The following is a 22,123-nucleotide window of genomic DNA, read 5'->3' as shown; positions in this document are numbered from 1 at the left end:
CCCAAAATATCATTTGAAGGTTTGGTTGTACTTAAATCGTGTATACTTTGTAATTCCTTTTGTTGTTAAAATATGTTTCGAAATTTCTTAAATATTTTTTACGATGATACTGTTGGGAGAGCGAAGCATATCAACGAAAAAAACACATCATACATTCAATTATCAATTAATTGTGAACCAATAATTTGTTTGGGTTTTTTAATTTTTTTTTTAATAACTTTAGTTTTCTTTACTCTGGTATAACACCAGTTTCATTGATTAATTGTTAGCGAAACCCGGAGATATTACGGACTAAACAATGCAAACATTATTTTAACAAAGGGTAGGCACCCCTGTGCAATGCAAACAGTGTAGAAACTTGATTAAATTTAAATTTAAATTAAATTCGTTTAAAAATAGTGATTATACATATGCTTATGTTTTGAATACCGTGCGAAAACAGGAGATGATAACAATATAGAGTCTTCCTGCTTTTAGTAACCAGTCAAAACACTTTACGAAGAAAATAATTTTTAAATAGTTCATGTAAAAAAAATTGCTTAAAGTGGCATGGCTATTATTCTTTAAAAATTTACTTCTCCTCTTAAAATAGCATTGTACTTAATATAATAATGATTAAGTATTATTAATGATCAGCCAATATTTTAACCTAGGATGTGAATTTAGCGAGACAGTTTATTTTGTGAGTGGATGAGGGTTGTCTGGGTGTGGTTAATGGAAGAAACTCAATTAAAAATATGATTATTCCCTTCTTTGACTCTATCAGCTAAAGTGTTTTAAATTGCTTAATTTTTCTTGTTACAAAATAATTCACCATCTTTTAGGTTAACCATTACAAAAAAAAAAAACAACAACACGCGCTTACATTAAAGTTTACGTTGATAAATGTTCTCCCTCTCTAAACCTGACCTGTCACTGTATGTTACTATTGTTTTCGATTTGTAATGTAGAATCTTGTTTGGATCACTCCTCATACAGCTTACACCACATTCTAAATGTAGCACATGTTTATATTTGTTAGCACTGCCCAACGAGACAATAACCCACTCATTATTCGTTTATAGAAAGTAACAAAAACTCACAGTTTCCAATGCTTTCAATTGATTCAGAAGATCGTATCCAAATAATATTCGAAGTAAGGAGATAGGTATGGAAAACACAAAATTTCTATCGTCAATGCATTCTCTATCAAAATATAAGAATACCGATTTCAAAAAAGTATACGGGTTTATCACAGAATTTTTTTTATGCTCGTCCATGCATATAAATATAAAATATACAAGATTTCAGTGCATATATACAGACAGTACATGTATATCCTGGCATTTTCACATTCACTTATAAAGTTTAGATTTGTGTTAAAGTGATGAGGATTTACTTGATGGTTATAAATTTATAGTTGAGGTAGTGCAAAACACCCATGAAAAAAATTATTTGAAATATTTTCTAAAATACACAAAATAATGGCTTAAAACTTTGTGAAAGTTGATTTTAATCCATTATCTTAAAAAAATAATATGAATTCGCATAGCAAATTCTAACAACGACTATTTCATTTAACACTCTTCTAAAAGGAATTTAAATGGTATGAGTTTGAGGCGATGTGAGCAAATTTTGTCAGGTCAGATTTGTTTTAAATATACACATTCGTAAAGTTCATTCCAAACAACTAAATTTCACAATTTCATAAAAAATTAAACCATTAAAACTTTTAGTTTTTCTGTTTTGTATTACCTAAAAATTTTGATATACGAATGGCTTACAATGTATTTTTAGAAAATTTAACGCTAGGAAAGTTTTGTAATGCAGCTATGACAAGTCTTCGGAACATCCTTACTTATAATTTTGGCACATTTTAAATTTTGTTTGCGGAAAACTTTGTAAAAAGGGCTCCTGGTGTGAATTTTTTTTAAAAATTTTATTTATTCAATCATTCACTATTTATTTATTTTTTTTTTTTTTCATACAATTTTTGAACATGTATACACCCACTTTTCTCATTCAACTTCGCCTGGGAATTTTTTTTTTTCAGTTCGTTTACAAGTACATGTATGTTATGAAAAACATTTTTTGGACAATTTTGTACTCGAATCATTTTACTTGTATACATTGTTTACACTATGAGTCCGGCTAAAATAGTATTGTTACATGTGTTTGTTATATAATTTCTTTATATACATTTTGTATTGTTATACTTTCATGTTAAATACTGAAATCTGATTGATTAAGACGCAGTTAATAATATTTACTATTACCCTCAGCGTTAGCAACGCACTTGGCAACGGGTAACATTAAAAAATGTTACATGCGCGAAAATTATGCGCGTACGGTTCGCTGTAGAATTCACGTTATTCCTATATAAAAGCAGTAAAATTTTCTTAAAATTTTTAAAAAAGACATTCAGTATAACAAAATAAATAGTGCCTGTTTGGGAGGATAACAGTTGAAATTGACACCCCTCGAAAACCATTGTCAACCTCCGCTTCGCGTCGGTTGACAATGGTTTTCTCGGGGTGTCAATTTCAACTGTTACCCTCCCAAACAGGCACTATTTATATAATATAATATTTTGAAAAAGTTTAAAACTATAAACATTAAACCTGTCTCAAAATTTGAAAGTGCTGCATTTGTTATATTTCTGTACTATTTCTCAAAGCAAAAGTTAAGGATCAGGTGGCGGTGACTTTCTGTTGAACAAGATCCCATGAGTCCGCTAATGGTTTCCAAACATAATTTATTCCAATTAATTTCGCCTTGCTACTTTTTTTTTAAAATCTTGTTTACCTGTATTTCACTGTTAAGGCGAAATGGGAACACAACAGAGCAATCGCCCGAAACGTGAAAAACTTCAATCATCCGCAGCAAGGATTCTAACTTTCCCTGCCGTCACCAACTTCCTCCAGTCAATAATCAATCGCAAGGCTGAGTCTATGAACTTTCAATAAAGAATTTAAGTTTAGGGCTAAGTTGAGTAATTTAATATGTCCATCACGGCGGGGCCTGGCCCCGCCGTTACCAAATTTTTTGTGATCGGCTTCGGTCGATCACTGTTGTGTCCATATGAGGCATCCGGCAATTGACTGTTAAAGGAGAGGACTCAAATAGGCAGATTGCCTGCTGCCCAATCCTATTATGTTATATTTTTTACATAATAAAATATTGTTTAAATAAAAAAAAAAAATTATATTCTTATATGGGGGAGAGAGAGAGAGAGAGAGAGAGAGAGAGAGAGAGAGAGAGAGAGAGAGAGAGAGAGAGAGAGAGAGAGAGAGAGAGAGAGAGATATAATAAAACGCTAATAAGACATTTATCAGATGGAGAGATTGGCATCAGACTTTGAAAATAAGGTCAAAGCTTTAAACGCTTCATGGGTTTCGTATTGGGATCACTGACTTTGAAATCATAATGCACTTTAATTTTTTTAAAATAAATATGCCACTCTTTTTATAAATATATAACTACATGTACAATTAAATGGAGAACAATAGACAGACATGCACTGATTATGTATTAAGTATGTAAAAAAAGTAGCCATCTTCATTAGGCCTAAAAAAAAGTTGTGCGTTTAAGGTAACCCGACCTAACCTACAAAAATGCCCCGATCCTACTATTTTAGATGTCTGTTTTTATGCAATTGTGAATTTTATATTATTTCTATTAAAAAATCCGTTTTTAAATATGACACAAACAAACACTCTTAGGATTCATGCAGAAAAAAAATATGATAAAATATAAAAAAAAATCCCTACCTACCTAATTTTTTCATCAGTGTTACCCCAAACACACAAATTTTTTATAGGCCTTATTCTATGGAAATTCAAGAAAATGTAATCAACTCTACCTATGAAATCGACTTCGAACGTCGCAAATACAACCTCTTAAATAATGTAATGACTATGAGTTGCAGTTTAAACATTCGTCATTCCTACTATAAAAAAATATCCCTTCTTTTTTAAATTCATTTTGTCGCAATTTTTAATTGTTTTTACTACTGCGGTCAACCCGAGTTTCCCATGAAATTTTAATCAAATTACTTTAAGAGTTATCCCTCTTCGTACGTCAAGCATCGAACTTTTTTCATATTTCAACAATTTTGTAATATCGCCTAAAATTCAATATTTTAGAAGTCTGTTTTTTTTCTCTTTAACCTCATCTCAGTATGTTTTATTGTTGGTTAATTTCTTTTCTTAGTCTCCTTAAAATTTTCAATATACACCAAGTGTTGTGTGTACATAAAGACAGGTGGGAGTGAGATGGTTATGGTTTATTTCTTCAAAATCCTCTGCTTAGACTTTCTTGAACAAGGTGACAAGTTAACACATCAATATATTTTTATCCGAGTTCTCAGAGATGACGCCACGTTGTCCGTGTGTTAATCAGTAGGCTGCCCGTCATGGAATGACTTCATGTTTACAGAACATCATCGTCCGGTCTATCATAATATTGGTTGTTTTGTTATTTCTAAATGTAGTTCTTCTTAGTAAGCCTTTCCGAGTTTGTTTTTAAGAATGTCGGCTTTGGTTTTCATGACGCATACTTTTGCACATTCTTGTAAAATACAATGCATATATACTTTTTTTAAAAATTGCTGTTTATGAAATCAAACAAAGTAATGAAAGTACAATAAGCCATATCGTCTCAAGCCACGGGTTTTGTGTCCATTCTATTTCTATTTCCAATAGAATGGACACAAAACCCGTGGCTTGAGACGATGACAATAAGCATATATAGAAATTTTAAAGAAAAGATTATTTTTAAAAACTATTTCTTTTTAATTTGTTTGCTATGTGAACGTCGTAACTACGCACTTATGACCTTGTGATAAACTTAAGCTTTGTAGAGGTAGATCAAAAGAATTGACATTTAATAATAATTAAAAAGTGTACACATCTCATTTGGATGTCCGAAAGTAAATTCTATACATTTAACGCCACCTTCAACTACGAAGAAAGGAGATACATTTTACATAAACACAATTTTAAAAGCAAATAATTTTTATTCATTTGTTAATACAAATTAAAAACTCTTCACATTTAATCAATCCGTGACTCATTTGACAGGTATAATATATTTACACAGTCACCTGTAATACATGTATTTCGTTAACACGCAAAATGTCATGGGAACACGTTGTTTTAATAAAGATTCCTCTGAAAAAAAAAAATTTGGTCCGATGATGATGGTTTCCTTTCATTTATGGAGAATCAAATTTTTAAATTTCTTTTTAAATTCACTTTGTTTTGGTGTACAAATATGTCCGTTGATAAAGGTCAGCTAAGAACAATCCCCTTCAGCCTGGTCCTGAGTATGAAGACTCTAGATGCCAGAGACACGGATGTCAATATATCACACTGTACGCCTGGTAATCCAACGTGGGACAACTAATGATCTACAAAAACAAACAGAGTTATTGAACTTGACATTGCCCAAATAACTGTCCATAATTTAAAAATAAAATATGACTTTAATAAACTATTCGACAGAAACTTAGAATTCGGTTATTACAAAATTAGATAATTTATCTTGATTCATTCAATCAATCACGTGATAAAAAAAGGTCACCAGACCAGGAAGAGTATAAATAAACGCCTACCCGGAGTCGCCATGATAGAAGTTTAAGGTTTGTACAGTTTGAGATCGTAAATGTTCCTTCTGTCTGTATTTTCTAACGTTACTAGTATTCAACAACACATTTTATGTTCCTTAATTATAAAATTTATTAAATGTTATGGGTTGTAGATCTAAATATGGATCATCAGATTTTTTTTTAGATCCGTGTTATATGTTATGTGCATGGAAATGATTTTATTGTATTTTCAAAACTACAAAAACAAACTGAATATTATCAGCTGATTAAGAGAGCATGTTCATGATTTAAAATATGCACATGCAGTAACATATGTAAATTAAGATATAATCATTAAAATGTATTTTTTCAGAATTCACGCAAGTTCATTGGCTGACCATGTACCCTAGGACTTGGGCCCAGGATGTGTTACGGTGTCGTCTCTGTGAGACCCCGGGCCCCCCAATGTACTGTGACATTTGTCACATACATCTGTGTAAAGCCTGTGTGGGGGAACATCTCTCCGATCAATCCACAGAACATAAAGTGGTGCCATTTGAACAGCGGGGATCTACTCCAAATTACCCTAAGTGTCCTAAACATTCCACAAAACAATGTGAACTTCACTGTGAACAATGTGACATTCCTATTTGCACACTCTGTATTTCTGGAGAACATTTAGGACATAAACCAGTCGACATTGTTAAACATATTGAAAGCAAAAAAGAACTTTTACAGAGAGAAATGCAAGAATTACAGAAATCCATTTATCCTAAATATCAACAGATTGCCTCTAATATCCCAGTTCAGAAAGCTGCTCTGAATAAAAACAGCCAGAAATTGACATCAGCAATAGACAAACATGGAGAAGCCTTGCACAGAGAAATAGACATCAGGATCCACAAACTGAAATCTGATCTGAATGAAATGGACACCAAACACCTGGCCGTCCTCGACAAACAGGAAGGTGAAATCACACGCACCATATCTGAAATCACACAGACCATTACTGAACTGAAGAAGTTAGTGGACTCCAATGATGTCAGCCGTGTCTCTGCCTACAAATCAAGAAATGCTGAATTCAGAAGATTGCCTCCTAAACTCACCGTGTCCTTACCAAGTTTTACCCCTCAGAAGATCAACAAAGAACAGCTTTATCAACAGTTTGGTTCTCTGTCAGCGTCATCTATCAAAACAGAAGAACAAGTCTACACCATGGATTCCCCCGGTGCTGAGTCCTCTCCCCCGGACAGACCGCTCATTGATGTATACGTACCACGGATCATCACACAGATAGACACCGAGTATGGAGTCTCTAATAGATTACTTGGTGTGTCCTGTCTGAGTGATGAAGAACTATGGACGTGTGGTTGGGACAACAAGATGAGACTGTACAACCTAAAGGGAAAACTAGTGAAGTCAGTCCAAACCAAGTCAGGGAACGTTCCATGCGACATAGCAGTGACAAGGCGTGGGGATCTAGTTTATACTGATAGCAGAGATAGAACTGTGAACATAGTGAAGAATATACAGATACAGGCAGTGATCAGACTACGGGGGTGGAGACCTCGCGGTGTCTGTAGTACCTCCTCTGGTGACCTCCTGGTTGTCATGGTCAGTGATGACAATAAACAAACAAAAGTTGTGTGTTACTCTGGCTCCACAGAGAAACAAAGTATTCAGTACGACGACAAAGGACAACCTCTCTATTCAACTGGTGGATACATCAGTGAGAACAGGAACCTAGATATCTGTGTGTCAGACAATATAGCCCGTGCAGTAGTGGTGGTCAATCAGGCCGGGAAACTCCGGTTTACCTACACTGGTCCTCCCTCTACTACCAAGGGATCATTTAGTCCATACGGAATCACAACAGACAGCCAGGGTCGGATCCTGTCAGCAGACCGTGACAACGACCGTATCCACATCCTGGATCAGGACGGACAGTTCCTCCGCTACATTGACAACTGTCATTTACAGGAACCATGTTGTCTATGTGTGGACACCAGAGACAACCTCTTTGTGGGTGAGTGGATCACAGGTGAAGTGAAGAAAATCCAGTATTACATGTAAACAAACTGTGTGTATATCTACATATATAAACAAACTGTGTGTATATCTACATATATAAACAAACTGTGTGTATACCTACATATATAAACAAACTGTGTGTATATCTACATATATAAACAAACTGTGTGTATATCTACATATATAAACAAACTGTGTGTATATCTACATATATAAACAAACTGTGTGTATATCTACATATATAAACAAACTGTGTGTATATCTACATATATAAACAAACTGTGTGTATATCTACATATATAAACAAACTGTGTGTATATCTACATATATAAACAAACTGTGTGTATATCTACATATATAAACAAACTGTGTGTATATCTACATATATAAACAGTCTGTGTGTATATCTACATATATAAACAGTCTGTGTGTATATCTACATATATAAACAGTCTGTGTGTATATCTACATATATAAACAGACTGTGTGTATACCTACATATATAAACAAACTGTGTGTATATCTACATATATAAACAAACTGTGTGTATATCTACATATATAAACAAACTGTGTGTATACCTACATATATAAACAGACTGTGTGTATATCTACATATATAAACAAACTGTGTGTATATCTACATATATAAACAAACTGTGTGTATACCTACATATATAAACAAACTGTGGGTGTTACATTGATATGAAATGTTTACATATTGATAGATGAAATACAAACTACATGTATGTGTGAATACAACACTTAAACAGGCTCTGTATAAATACTATAGAGGAACATTTCTGTGGATTGTGCACAAATTACAGGTATATTTTATATGTACATGTATTGTGTGTGTATATAAACATACTGTTATGTATATTGTGTATAATTATATTGCATGTATATAATATTGTTTATCTCTCATTATTTAAGAAAGAATAAAAATGTTAAATAGTTCTATGGGATATAAACTTGTTGGTCACATGATTAAATCCTGTGAAGTCTGAAGGAATTCTCACAAGATTACATCATGTCCCAACCAACTTTATCCAAGAGAACATTTTAACATTAAAATATATTATCATATTTACATTGAGATGAGAGATCATTCCAAATCCTGACTTACTGTCTGTCATACATACCAGGTTATATGCTCCATGTGACAAGCCGTCAGTTGACCTCTTGACCCTTCAGAAAGTTCTACTGAATTCTTCACTTTATCCTTCAATAGATTCAGATGACAAGAGAAATAGCAATGTTCTTTATATAAACAAACTGTCTTTATTTTAATATTAAGAGACTGATTGCATTTACATGTACCATGTAAACAAACATTACTTATATACAAATTGTACTTCTATTCTTATTAATAATTGTATTTCATGATGAATGAATATTAAAAAAATATTGTATTTTACATTGAATATCACTTTGCTGTCAAATAAATAAAACAAGACAATTAATGGTAATCCATGTTACAGAGTTTTACATGTTATTAGATTATCTTCCCTGGAAGATTAATGATTATCTTACCTGGAAGATTAATGATTATCTTACCTTGTAGAATTTCTTAATTCCATCAGTTTCACAGGATATTTTAATTTTATTTGTCTCCTGAAGTGTCTGAAAATAGTGCAAGATATGAAAAAGAGAGAGTAATTACACAAGAGGTCCTTGGGCCTCATCGCTAACCCGAGCAACACTGTAAAACTTAGCCAATAGAGTCAAATAGTTTTAAAAACATAATTTTTAACAACAATTTAAAAAATGAAATCCCCATTCCCAAACTCCTTACTGGTACATGGAGTTTAGAAGTGTTTCTTTTTAATAAGCAATCCTAAACATCCTAGGCTTCTCATGTAGTAAACAAAATCATGGCAAAGAGGTTTGGTTTTTTTTTTGGCTTTACGCTTTTAAGATTAGATTTAAGGAATCATTCTTTGGGTATTATGAGGTGATCAGTTGATAAATATGGTAAGGGTGATCAAATCCAATATATCCTATCGGACTTCATGATATATTTGATCACGCTTGACCATATTTTATCACCTTATAATATTCAAAGATTGAAACAAAAAGTGAGGAAGCTCACTTACCCGACGCTGTTCTATTACTTGACAATGACACATAATAAATGGCAAGGTATGCATTAAATACACAAAATAATTTGATTTGTTATACTTTTATGTAAAATACTGAAATCTGATTGGTTAAGACGCAGTTCATGATCCGTTCTATTACCCTCAGTGTTAGCAACGCACTTAGCAACGGGTAACATTACAAATTGTTACATGCACGAAAATTATGCGCATACGGTTCGCTGTAGAATTCACGTTATTCCTATATAAAAGCAGTAAAATTTTCTTAAAAATTAGGACATTCAGTATAACAAAACAAATAGTGCCTGTTTGGGAGGATAACAATTGAAATTGACACCCTGAGAAAACCATTGTCAACCTCCGCTTCGCGTCGGTTGACAATGGTTTTCTCGGGGTGTCAATTTCAACTGTTACCCTCCCAAACTGACACTATTTATATAATAGGGCATAACTTGCAAAAAACTTCCTGTAAATATGCACATCTATTCCTTTGTCTTTAACAACTACAAAAATTCTAAGTTCAAAAGGGCCTAAATCTCAAGAAAAATAAAGGAATCAGTAATCGGTAATATGCATATTGTGTCCTAAATGCCTACAAAGTTTCACTTAATTTTATGAAGCCGTTTAAGAGAGGTTGCGCTTAAAAACTTCATTACTCTATTCAACATGGGTTCAAAATTGTTAGATCAAAAGGGATGAAATTTCCTGAAGAATAATGGAAGCAGAATTTTCTGGTAATATGCACATCTACACATTGTGTCCTAAATTCCTATTAACATTTATTAACTTCCATGCAGCGGTTTATAGGAGTTAATTTTGCTTACAAACTGTTCATTACTCTATTCAACATGGGGCCAAAATTCTAAGATCAAAAAGGCTGAAATTTCAGGAAAAATAACGAAGTTTGATCATGTGACGATCGAAGTTCATATCCCAATGAACATTTTAATATTGCTGTTTATTACTTATATTTACTTTTGAGAAAGGCAAATCCTTCAGAATTTTTTACATAACCATATGTTTATATGTTTATAATAATGCAACCGTCAAACGCGCATGCGGTAACCATTGCAATGTCATTAAAAATTTCACACAGAATTTAAGCTTTTTTGCAAATGTAAATATTTAAGCCCTTAGAATTGAGGTAATTTGACCATTGAACATTAGGCTTCAAGGAAGAGAAAGCTGTTGAATTATCTTTTGACTTGAATTTGGAAGCTTAAATCTGACGGGCCAATTTTTTAAAATTTTTATTCATGCACAGGTAGATCATGCATTGTTTAATTATTATAGTGGAGGGATCAAGTCCAGTTTAAATTAGATTGGGTTAAAATGGACTGCAGTGGTCTGGAGGAGACAAGACACTGTCACAGAGTCAATGGACAACAGGCTTCAAGGTCATAAAATGAGAATAGACATAAGTTTGAACTATAACTTTTGATATCTTTTGAAGAATTAATGTAAATAATTTTATGCAAGTTTTGCTCTCAGTTTGTATATTTAAAATATATACAGATGGGAAACTGTTTACAATTCATGAATCGATCAATTATGTAAAGCAAAACATAGGTAATCACAGATTACAAAGCTCACCGAGACGAGACATCACCCTTATGAGACTTCACCTTTATGAGACCACCTTTATCATATTAAATGAAAATCATACTTTATGATCTTGGATATTCATGGATTCTGTTTTATCACAATATTGTATATCATCTGTTAAAAAATTGTATGATAATCATATGTTCATGTTAATCAATACAATAATATAAAATTAAATATTGCATCCTATCATATTTACAACATATATCGTATAATACAATATAAAAATACCATAATAAACAATGATGAGATATGATATAACGTATGATATGACATTGTATTGTGTTATACGTTATTGTATTTGATCACATAATACAATATCATAATATATAAAACAATATAGTATTATATTACAATATCATATTACATAATACATCATAACATTGAAACATATGATATTATATTGTATAATATAGTATAATATTGTATGATACTGTATCATTTTTGATACATAATATGATATTGTATCATACGATACAATATATAGAGAATATTACATACCCTTTTCCATATCACACCCTGTATCAGCCCGAGATTCCAATATCAGCCCGAGGGCTGATATTGGTCGAGGGCTGATACATGGTGTGATATGGAAAAGGGTATGTATTATTATATTTATTACATACTTACTAATAACATACAGAAAACAAAAAAAAAACAATTTAGATTAACAATTTAGTTATTGAATCTAACAAATCCAGCGTAACATAATCAGTTTTTTCACTTACAGTGTCGTTGAGTCCACACATGACTCATAGGCGTCGGAACCGGGGAGGCTAGGGGGGGGGGGGGGGGGGGGGGGCTTAGCCCCCCACTTTTTTTGCAAAGTTATACCTAACCATTAGAAACATAGCATGATAGAGGGTTCAGCCCCCCACTTTTTCTCGCAGGATAAGTCTAGCCCCCCCCCCCCCCCCCTCCACTTTCAATTTGCTTCCGACGCCAGTGCATGTATTCCAATTCACTAAGTCTATTTCCAAACAATTCGAATGTTCTTTCATTGAGAACCGTCTGCAAATGTACACAAACGTCGAAGCGGTAAAAAGCAGAGGTGTTCCGAAAAGAGTAACTATAATACGGCCCATTTCTGAAAGAGTAAAAACCAGAGTGGTTCCGCAAGGGGTGCGATACGGATCCGTATCAGCCCTGTAGATTGATATCAGCCCTGCAGAATCCGTATCAGCCCCGAAGGCTGATACTGGTGTTATAAAGTTAGCTGTATCGCATATGCAAAAACACTGTATTTATTAGTAAGTATGTAATAAAATTTGATACAACAATGTATCATATGAAATGATACAATATTATGTGATGAAGTAAAATATTATATAATACAATATTATAATATACATATTGTATCGTATGATACAATTATATATTTTACAATACCATACAATACAATTTCATGTGATGTGATAATATATCATATTATAAACCAATATCATATTATACAATATCGTATGATACAATATTATATAATATTACAGTATCATATTATACAATTTCATGTGATATAATTCTATATAACAGAAACTAATATTATATTATACAATATCGTATGATACATTATTATAGAATATACAATAAAATTGTATCATAGGATACAATATTATATTTTGCTATATCTTATGTAATAGTATCATGTGATAAAATAATAAATTAATAATACAATATAATATTATACAATATTGTATCATAAAATACAATACTATACATAACGATATCATGATACAATATCATAACATAAAAAATTTTAAAAAATGATACAATATCATATTGTATCATATAACTTTATCATATGATATTATATTGTATCATATTAAACAATATTGTTTCATACCATACAATACTATATCAAAGGAATCATGACATATCATTTATCAACAAACACATCTTTCTATCGAGCAGGTTTGAGTGAGGTAGTAGATTTCTTTAGCATCCTTGATAATGGAGATCAGGCTCTGCATCTGAAGCAACTTCTGCGTTTCATTTATAATATAGTTAAATCAACTATGCAAGCGATCATCTATAAAACATGTGACCTGTTCCAAAAAAAATAAACCTCATCCAGCATCCGAAACATATGGCTCAGATTCAGCATTCAAGCCTGTCAGGTGCATCAGTATACATAAGATGCATCTCCATGCAAGTTTAGTGATGTTCAGACCAGTAATAACTAAGATATCATCATCAGAGGGCACTAGCAATTAAAACCTTAACCTGCTCCAGCATCCGCATCCTTTGGCTCAGATTCAACATCCATGCCTGTCAGGTGCATCTGTATCATAAGACACACCATCCATTCAAGTTTGGTGAAGTTAGGACCTGTAATAACTAAGATATATTTTTTAGCATCCTTGATAATGGAGATCAAGCTCTGCATCTGAAGCTTCCTCTGTAATTCATTCATTTTACAGTTTAATCAACTATGCAAGTTTGAAATAGTACTATTATCTATTAAACATGTGACCTGTTCCAAAAAACTTAACCATATCCAGCATCTGAAACCTATGGCTCAGACTCAGCATTCAAGCCTGTCAGGTGCATCAGTGTCATAAGACGCACCATCCATGGAAGTCTGGTGAAGTTAGGACAAGTAATAACTAAGATAATCATCAGAGGGCACCTGTTTCAAAAACTTTAACCAGCTCTAAAAACCTTAACCTCCTCCAGCATCCGAAACCTATGGCTCAGATTCAGCATTCAAGCCTGTCTGGTGCATCAGTATCATAAGACGCACCATCCAATGGAAGTCTGGTGAAGTTAGGACAAGTAGTAACTAAGATATAATCATCAGAGGGCACCTGCAACAAAAACTTTAACCAGCTCTAAAAACCTTAACCTCCTCCAGCATCTGAAACCTATAGCTCAGATTCAGCACTCAAGCCTGTCGGGTGTATCAGTATCATAAGACACACCATCCATGCAAGTTTGGTGAAGTACGGACCTGCAGTAACTTGGATATTGCTATCAAAGGGCACCTGCAACAAAAACTTTAACCTGCTCCAAAAACCTTAACCTCCTCCAGCATCCGAAACCTATAGCTCAGATTCAGCACTCAAGCCTGTCTGGTGCATCAGTATCATAAGACACACCATCCATGCAAGTTTGGTGAAGTACGGACCTGCAGTAACTTGGATATTGCTATCAAAGGGCACCTGCAACAAAAACTTTAACCTGGTCCAACAACCTTAACCTCCTCCAGCATCTGAAATTTAGGACTCAGATTCAGCATCCAAGTCTTTCAAGTCCATATGTAGGTCAAGATGCATCATCCATGCAAGTTTGGTGAAGATAGGACAAGTAATAGCTTAGATACAGGACCTGCAACAAAAACTTTAACCAGGTCCGGACACCGACGCCGAGGGTATAGCATAAGCTCCCCTGACTTCGTCTCGGTGAGCTAAAAATCCAAAATACATTTTTTTACCTAAATCTATTCTCCGTTAATGGTATAGCTTGGAGCCCGATGGTCAGAAAAAGCAGATTGGTTTCAGGGAGCAACAACACAAAATGCCCATAGTCTTCATTACTCAATCACCTAAAAAGATTCTTCCATGTAAATTCTACTGAAGAATTCCGAACCCCACTTTTGGTCCTGTGAACAGTTAAAAAAACCCACATATATCAACATTACATAAAGAGGCTTTATACCTAATTCTTGTTAAAAAATGTAACGTATTAGGAATGTTTTCATTTACCAGCAGAAATGAAGCAATAAACCCTATAATATTGTATTTATTCTCTTAACAGTGGATCCTTCTAAACAGTTTTAAAATGTTAATCATAATGATATTGATGTAAGTTAATTAAGAAACAAAATTCAATCAGCGATAACCAACTTACAACCAATATTTGCATTAAGTATATATAATCTCATTCAGGATTTAAACTTGAAAATGTGACTCACCTGAATTAAAATCCAGTTCATATCAATTAATGGACTCCATCAAAAGAGATCAGCATCACCAAAATTTAATGTTCCTTCCTGTAAAAAATGGGTTTTATATAAAAATAAGAAAACCCATAGAACTTGCTTAAATTTATACTTGACAAATAAAACAGTTAGATAATGAATGTGATTTAAACCATAAACAGTTAGATCCATTTCTACTTTCTGGTCCTTATACTTGTCTATACAAAATCCACTTTAGTTTAAAGTCTTACATTTAAAGTATCTATACAAAGGAAATAAATTAAATCTACATTCCACTATTTTCAATTGCACATTATAGTACAAAATTTATAATGATTAATTTCATTCTTCTAGTAGCTTTTACTTTTTGATTAAAATCAAACCAGCTTAATTCTCTTCTTGTTCACGGGTCTTTAGATTGGGATCACACCTGTCACAGTAAATGATGGACACTGGTGGTACAGAAAAGACCTTCCACTGTTCAATGGGCACAAACCTGTAGAGAATTGCAAATAAACTTTTTATAATTAGCACTGCATGGTAATGTCATAACTGCTTATATGAGCGAAATATTCTGTCAGTGACATCAAACATGTTTTAATCTCTTCAATGTGCATAATTAATATTCTATCAGTGACATCAAACATGTTCTAATCCCTTCAATGTTTATAAAATCAACTACTGTTTACTGTTAATACTTAACTGGTCGATTTAATATTTCACTGAGCAAAATATTATGTCAGTCGGACATCAAACATGTTTAGTTGCATCAAGGTATATAAAATCGAATTGGTGATCTGTAAGCTTTTAACATACATGTACATGTATAGCTCAGGGGGGGGTTTGTGGGGATACATTTTTGACCCATTTTAGCAATATTTGAAAATTCACAAAATTTAAGTACTTCTATGTAGATTTTGTTGACAAACATATAATTGTTTGAGCTTAATATCTTTCAATTTTTTAAAGTCTGTGAGCATGATAAAAAAGAAGCCCATGGGGCCACATCGCTCACCCGAGCAACAATGGGCGTTCAAAAGATATTGTGCCATAAGGTCCCTCCGTAGAATAAAATATAAATATTGTAAAGTATTCAAATTTTACACTTATTTTTGCATACACATAATCTTTGACATTGTACTTTCATGAAATACTATTTCTTACCAGAATAAGAAAATCCTACCCAAGATATAAAACTAAACATTTGGTAGGGGTACACTGTTAATTAAGTTGTTAACTTCCAATTCCCTCTATTTTCGTTCTGCCCCCCCCCACCCCCCCCCCCCCCCCCTTCACACATACACTTTGTAAACGATCAAAATATATGAGAGCATGTACATTTTTTCATCAACTTCTTATTAGTTATTGTATTTTAAAAATATATATAATAGTTATTGTTTTGACTATTTAAAAAATCCTACATGTATAGATGTGAAAAAGAAAATTGTACCTCAATGTGCTCAATTCCTCAAATTAAAAACATTCAAAAATTTAATTTGTCTTCTCAATTATAATTAAATGACTGTTATTTACCTCGCGTACAAACCAGGATAATTTTCCGCTGTTTTATTTTCTTAAGAATAGCAATAATTACTTTATCCCCGCAACAGAAATGTGTCAGAATTTAGATACAGATATGATACAGATTTACTCGTGTCTGAAAAACTATCAAAATTGATGTAGATTTCACATTATTTATTGTATAAAGAGGGGGCCCCAGAGAGTAGGTATATACAGAATATCATTCTTTTATTTTGTTTGTACAAGTATTTAACATACTCTAATTCATATAGAATTTCTAATGTTCAACCAAAATTTCAGCGTCAATCGTAGAATTATAAGCAAGATACAGAGCTCACAGTTCGCCTAGGTTTGAGTCATATTTTGTTCACATGAGTTTATTACATTCAGCTTAAGATTTTTAACTTGGTATTTCCTATTCAGCATTTAAAATGGAAAAAAAGAATGGCCTAAGATATTCAATTCTTTTATTCACTCAAGACCAGTTCACTGGTATTTGAGGTTCAAAATCAGTTTATACAACAAACACAGTCAAGGATCACATATACAGTAGGAGTAATAATGACGAAAAAAGGTTAAGTTTACAATACAATAAGTTGTTAAAGTTGGTTTCTGGAAGAACAGACTTTGAAAATTTTCTTTAAAAATATTGACAAATTTTTTACTTTTTTAATCTTTAGTTTTTAAGATCTGTGTACAAACGTAGAATTGTGAGCAAATCTCTGTATCTTGTTTATAATTCGTAGCTTAACACTCAAATATGGTTAGTAAATAGAAATTGTAAACAATTAAACACAAGAAACATGCACTATAACAAATAAAGAACACAATTTATTTTTTCGAAATGAATCATATATATACATGTATATATACCTACATATTTCCGTCGGCGGTATCAAACTCTATTTAAACTGAATAAACTCGAGAAAATGCCGAGCATCTTAACAAAACCTATTGCATTACGCAAAAGATAATGCCGAATTACCGATAGAATGAATTGTATTTCAGTACTTTTTTGATACATCAGATTTTGCTTAATTTGCACAGGTAAACAGTTAACTGTTTGATTTACCGAAGTCTCTGTTTGATTTGATACGTAAAAATCACGAAATACAGACGATAGTTCCCAGGTTACAAAGCATAAATAATGAAAACGAAATGAAAATCAGAACAAGCTAACACCAACGTCATGTGTGAAAACTGTCAACGCATTGAAATATTTAGCCTCAATTTACTTCACAAAATCGGCACCAATATATTTTGCATGTTTCAAAAATTTCCCTTCAAACGCAGATTGACCCTTTTTCGTATAATGTCATGGCTGCTTTAAACAAAGAACCTAGTATGGAATATGAGTCTTGGTAAAATGGGTATGCAAACCCGGGCCGTGGCAAAATAAAAGCCGGGGCAGATTGGCAATCGTCAATTCCAAATACGCGTTATTTTGCAGCAATATTTACAGCGAATACAAATATACTGGTCCATCAAATATCCTGAAGTTTTAATAAGATTGGCAGATTAATAACTGCCAATCTTTTGTTTTGCCCAGGCCAAGTCTTGCCTACCCATTTTACCGGATGCCGAACCCGAAACTATTAAACTGATTGAAACATGCCTTTCCTTTATTCTTATTTTCGTAATAACTCAGATTTGAAACAGAATTATCCCTTAATTTTTGCAATTTATATTTTCCTTCCCATAAGGATAATTTATGCTATAAAACTAAGTTGAATTGGGCTCAGTAGTTCTTGAGAAGAAGATTTTTAAAAATGCACCCCCCTTTTTCTACAGTTTCAAGGTTTTCTCCGCTTTGAATACAGATCAGACTTTTATTTCTGCAATTTATATTCGCCCTCCCATAAGGATGCTTTGTGCCAAATTTAGTTGAAATTGGATAAGCGGTTTTAGAGAAGAAGTTCAAAATGTAAAAAGTTTACAGACGGACAGGCGAACAGACAGACAGACGGACAAAATGTGATCAGAATAGCTCACTTGAGCTTTCAGCTCAGGTGAGCTAAAAAAGGACAATAGTTACATGCACACAGTGCTTTTTATACACACACACACACAGATACAAATGTACATGTACATTTACTCATAATCAATACAAAACTAAACTAATGTAAATGAATAAAAAGTAAACATTACTATACACTAATATCATTGAGATGATGACCATCTCAAAGGCCCTTGCTTATATAATGGAAAAAGAATCAAAGCATTTCAGTCACTGACATCCTTTACCAAAAAGCTCTGTTTATGTGGAGCATGAGCAAGATAAGGCTAAGGAGAAAATAAATATGATCTGAAATTTTTTTTGGGCGTGGTCCAATATGATCTTGACCATTGACCTAGAAACATTATTCAAGGTCACTGCACACCCTCTGACCAATGCACTCTGTGGGTGAAGTATGAGCCAGATTAGAACAAGGGGAGATAACATATGATCCAGACAAGGCTTTTTCAGATATTTATGCAATGACCTTACGCTTAGACCTATAAAACTGGTTTAAGGTCACTGAACACCCTTTACCCAAAAGCACTCTGTAGGTGAAGTATGAGCCAGATTCGGCCAAGGAGAGAGAAGATATCCCCACCAGGTGATCTCAGACATGCGGATGGACAGACTGATCACAATAGGGCACCCGCAGAGCCAGGCCCTAATTATAAGTTAATTGTTTAAACACCATATCGACAGGGGTGTTGGCTTGTGTTATTTTAGAAGACATGTGATTCATTATCAACTCAGGTGCAGATAACTGTCTGATAAATGGTTTATGGTTAACAATGAAATTAAATTTGATTGTTAATGAGGTATATTTTTTTTCATGCATATATCAAGTACCATTTAGTTATTTCTGTTGAAAATATTCAAGTGTGTGAGACCAGGATCAGACAGGCCGGGTCTAATTTTTTCTGCCCTAGATTTTTTAATGAAATTTTTTTCAAGAATTTCTACTGATATAATTATTATTTTAAGATAAAAAAAAATAAGACATTTACCACACCGTTTGTTTAAGGGGTCATCTTAAAGTTTCTTAATTTTTAACATAGGACCCTATTAGATTTTGTCTGAAATGTACCAAATTTGCACATTTTTTAAACTTCTGCCCTAGCGATTTCTTTTTCTGTTCTACATATTAAAGTTATTGCTAAAAGGCATCAAATGGTCAAATAAAAAAAACCTTTTACTTCCTGGTTTGTTCCAGGGGTCTTATCAAAGTAGTTTTTTGTACGCCCAATTTCCCAGTTTGTCAGATAATGGCTATTTTTTATTTGACAAAGACGGAAATGGTGATCTTTATTGTATTATTAAAACATTAAGACATATTTAAGTAATAAATAAATATATAACATCACATATTAAGGGTAATTAATATAAAATACATGGTTAATGTCTTGAAATAAATGAATCAAGCGATATTTAGGCGGGTTAAGAAAACGTGACAGAGGGTTAAGCTTGCTGAACCCTCTTCACGTTTTCGACCCGAGCCCAAATATAGCTTATACTTCGAGACAATTATGTTTATTCCACAATATAATATCAATTTTGCACATCAAACAAGCTATTTTCAACAAATTTTGCTGAATATCTGCAGTTGAAACTATCACGCCATGGCGTCAACAAAGCAAAAACATGACGTCACAATACAAATGAAACGCTGCGCGAAAGCGTTTGTACTCGTTCTGTACTCGGCCTCGTTAAGTATATATTAACTTCTCACCTATTAGATAGAAACTAATAGTAGAATTTAAATGAAGGGAAATGGATTCACCAGAATAATATCCTCCAAAATTAAATGTATACCTTAAAGGCTATAAGGTAGTTGCATAGACATGCAGTTAGTAGACCTGCTTGAATCAACCACTATGAATTACATGTTTAACAATGGTAGGGTGTCAACATGAAGATGTTATGATCACTTTATATCACAATGAAATGAGTACTTAGTCTAGTAAAACTTTTTTACACATATAATGTGTTTAATTACTGTAATACCATACAAAAATAAATATTTACTTTTGGAGTGAATATCAATTAAGTTTCCCTAGCAAAGCAGACTATTTTATTATAGAATCATTCATTATGACGAGTGTCTAGGTCTAGGACGATGCTCTGCCGAGTCCTAGACTGTGAATCTTGGCCCCGAGGTGGAATTTCACCATCCCACACAAATATATTTTTCTCACATTATTTTTACCTTAAAAAACAATGTCTGACAACTTTCTGTTATGACATTCGAAACATTACTCTCAGTTAATCCGCGGCCTCCGCATGCTTCAAATAGTACTAGTCAAAATGAGAATATACAACTGGTTTTTTCTTAAATGAAAATATGGTAAATTTTAATTTATCAAGAAAAACATCTACATGTACATATACTTATAATGCGAGAACAGTCAATCCATCATTAGGGTATAGGGATGTCCTAAATAAGTCACGATCTTTGATGTACATTGATCAACACAAGAAACAAAAATATATATGGTTAAGGGGTAGGGATACATACACTGATAAAGATGGGGGCATGGGCTCCGGACCGCACCTAGAAAATTCAAACTTCATAAAACTTACGTAGTTACACGTATTACATTTATATGCCTTGGACTCATCTGTCAAACAAATTTTTATCAAATTACCAAGTCAGTTAATTAGCATTCAATGTTTAGCTGTGAAAACAAAGTTAACCTCTACCATGACATCTTTCTGTAATTCAGGAGAGCCTTGGCTTACGATACAAGTAACTTCACAATTTCGACAGGACGACGACATCTCAGCGCAAGTCTTGCAGCCAATGCAGGGCGTCACTCGAGCTCAGTTCAGACGACACTTTTCTTTTGTAGAACGAACCCGACCATGATAATAAAAAAAGGGGGGGGTCTGCAGTGGTTCCATCATTGGTGGATAAGAGTTCATAGATTATTTCACACAAAGTATATAGTAAATTAAATACGGTTTTCGAGGTTCTCAAAACAGTCTCCGGTGCGGTCGTGGGTTTATGTCCACGGCATCAAACTGAAACAAATTTCCATAACCATGTAATCAGAGACATAAATAACATAACGAATAGTCATTGATGACTATTCGTTAGTCTTTTTTGAGATTTGAGATCCCAAAGTACATGTAAATACAAATTTAAATGAACAATATTCTTTTAAACCATTTAAATCAGTAGAACTACATGGATAGAATTAATAATTAGCTGCATTTATGACATAACCGCTAATCAACTTAGATAGGTGAATCAAGAATAGATTAAAAATTCAAAAATGCATTTTTCAACTTTAAGTCAATATGCACCAAACCTCCAATGAGAGGCGAAGGTCAAACTTCTTTTAAATTTAACATGCAGAGTTTTGGTGTGATGTAGTGTGATATTTC

General features: G+C 33.1%; 1 protein-coding gene and 1 long non-coding RNA gene across 6 annotated transcripts in view; one reads left to right on the top strand and one right to left on the bottom strand.

Annotated features, from left to right (window-relative positions):
* LOC117682402 (tripartite motif-containing protein 3-like) overlaps positions 1-9,068 on the top strand; it is an 84,947-nt gene extending 75,879 nt beyond the window's left edge. The window contains exons 1-2 of one of the 2 annotated variants that reach the window (XM_066065202.1): positions 5,440-5,620; positions 5,940-9,068. In XM_066065202.1, the coding sequence (XP_065921274.1) occupies positions 5,966-7,639 (1,674 nt within the window). In that variant the 5' untranslated portion in view covers positions 5,440-5,620; positions 5,940-5,965 and the 3' untranslated portion in view covers positions 7,640-9,068. Of the gene's footprint in view, positions 1-5,439; positions 5,621-5,939 lie in introns of those variants that run through there. The other variant, XM_066065203.1, reaches the window with a different exon arrangement.
* Positions 5,175-21,707, bottom strand: LOC117684961 (uncharacterized). 4 transcript variants are annotated; one of them, XR_010707407.1, is made up of 8 exons: positions 21,437-21,707; positions 21,252-21,287; positions 15,603-15,715; positions 15,214-15,291; positions 14,734-14,844; positions 9,157-9,222; positions 8,742-8,821; positions 5,175-5,389 (listed from the first exon to the last, which is right to left on the bottom strand). It is a non-coding gene; the product is annotated as an uncharacterized lncRNA (long non-coding RNA). The 4 variants fall into 4 exon arrangements; XR_010707406.1 differs by lacking the exon at positions 21,252-21,287 and having other exon boundaries at positions 8,726-8,821; positions 21,437-21,591; XR_010707404.1 differs by lacking the exon at positions 21,252-21,287 and having other exon boundaries at positions 21,437-21,591.
* Between the last annotated feature and the right edge of the window lie 416 nt (positions 21,708-22,123).

Source organism: Magallana gigas, chromosome 7 (assembly GCF_963853765.1).
Source record: "Magallana gigas chromosome 7, xbMagGiga1.1, whole genome shotgun sequence".
Classification (NCBI taxonomy): Eukaryota; Metazoa; Mollusca; class Bivalvia; order Ostreida; family Ostreidae; genus Magallana; species Magallana gigas.
This window is presented reverse-complemented; position numbering and strand designations above follow the sequence as displayed.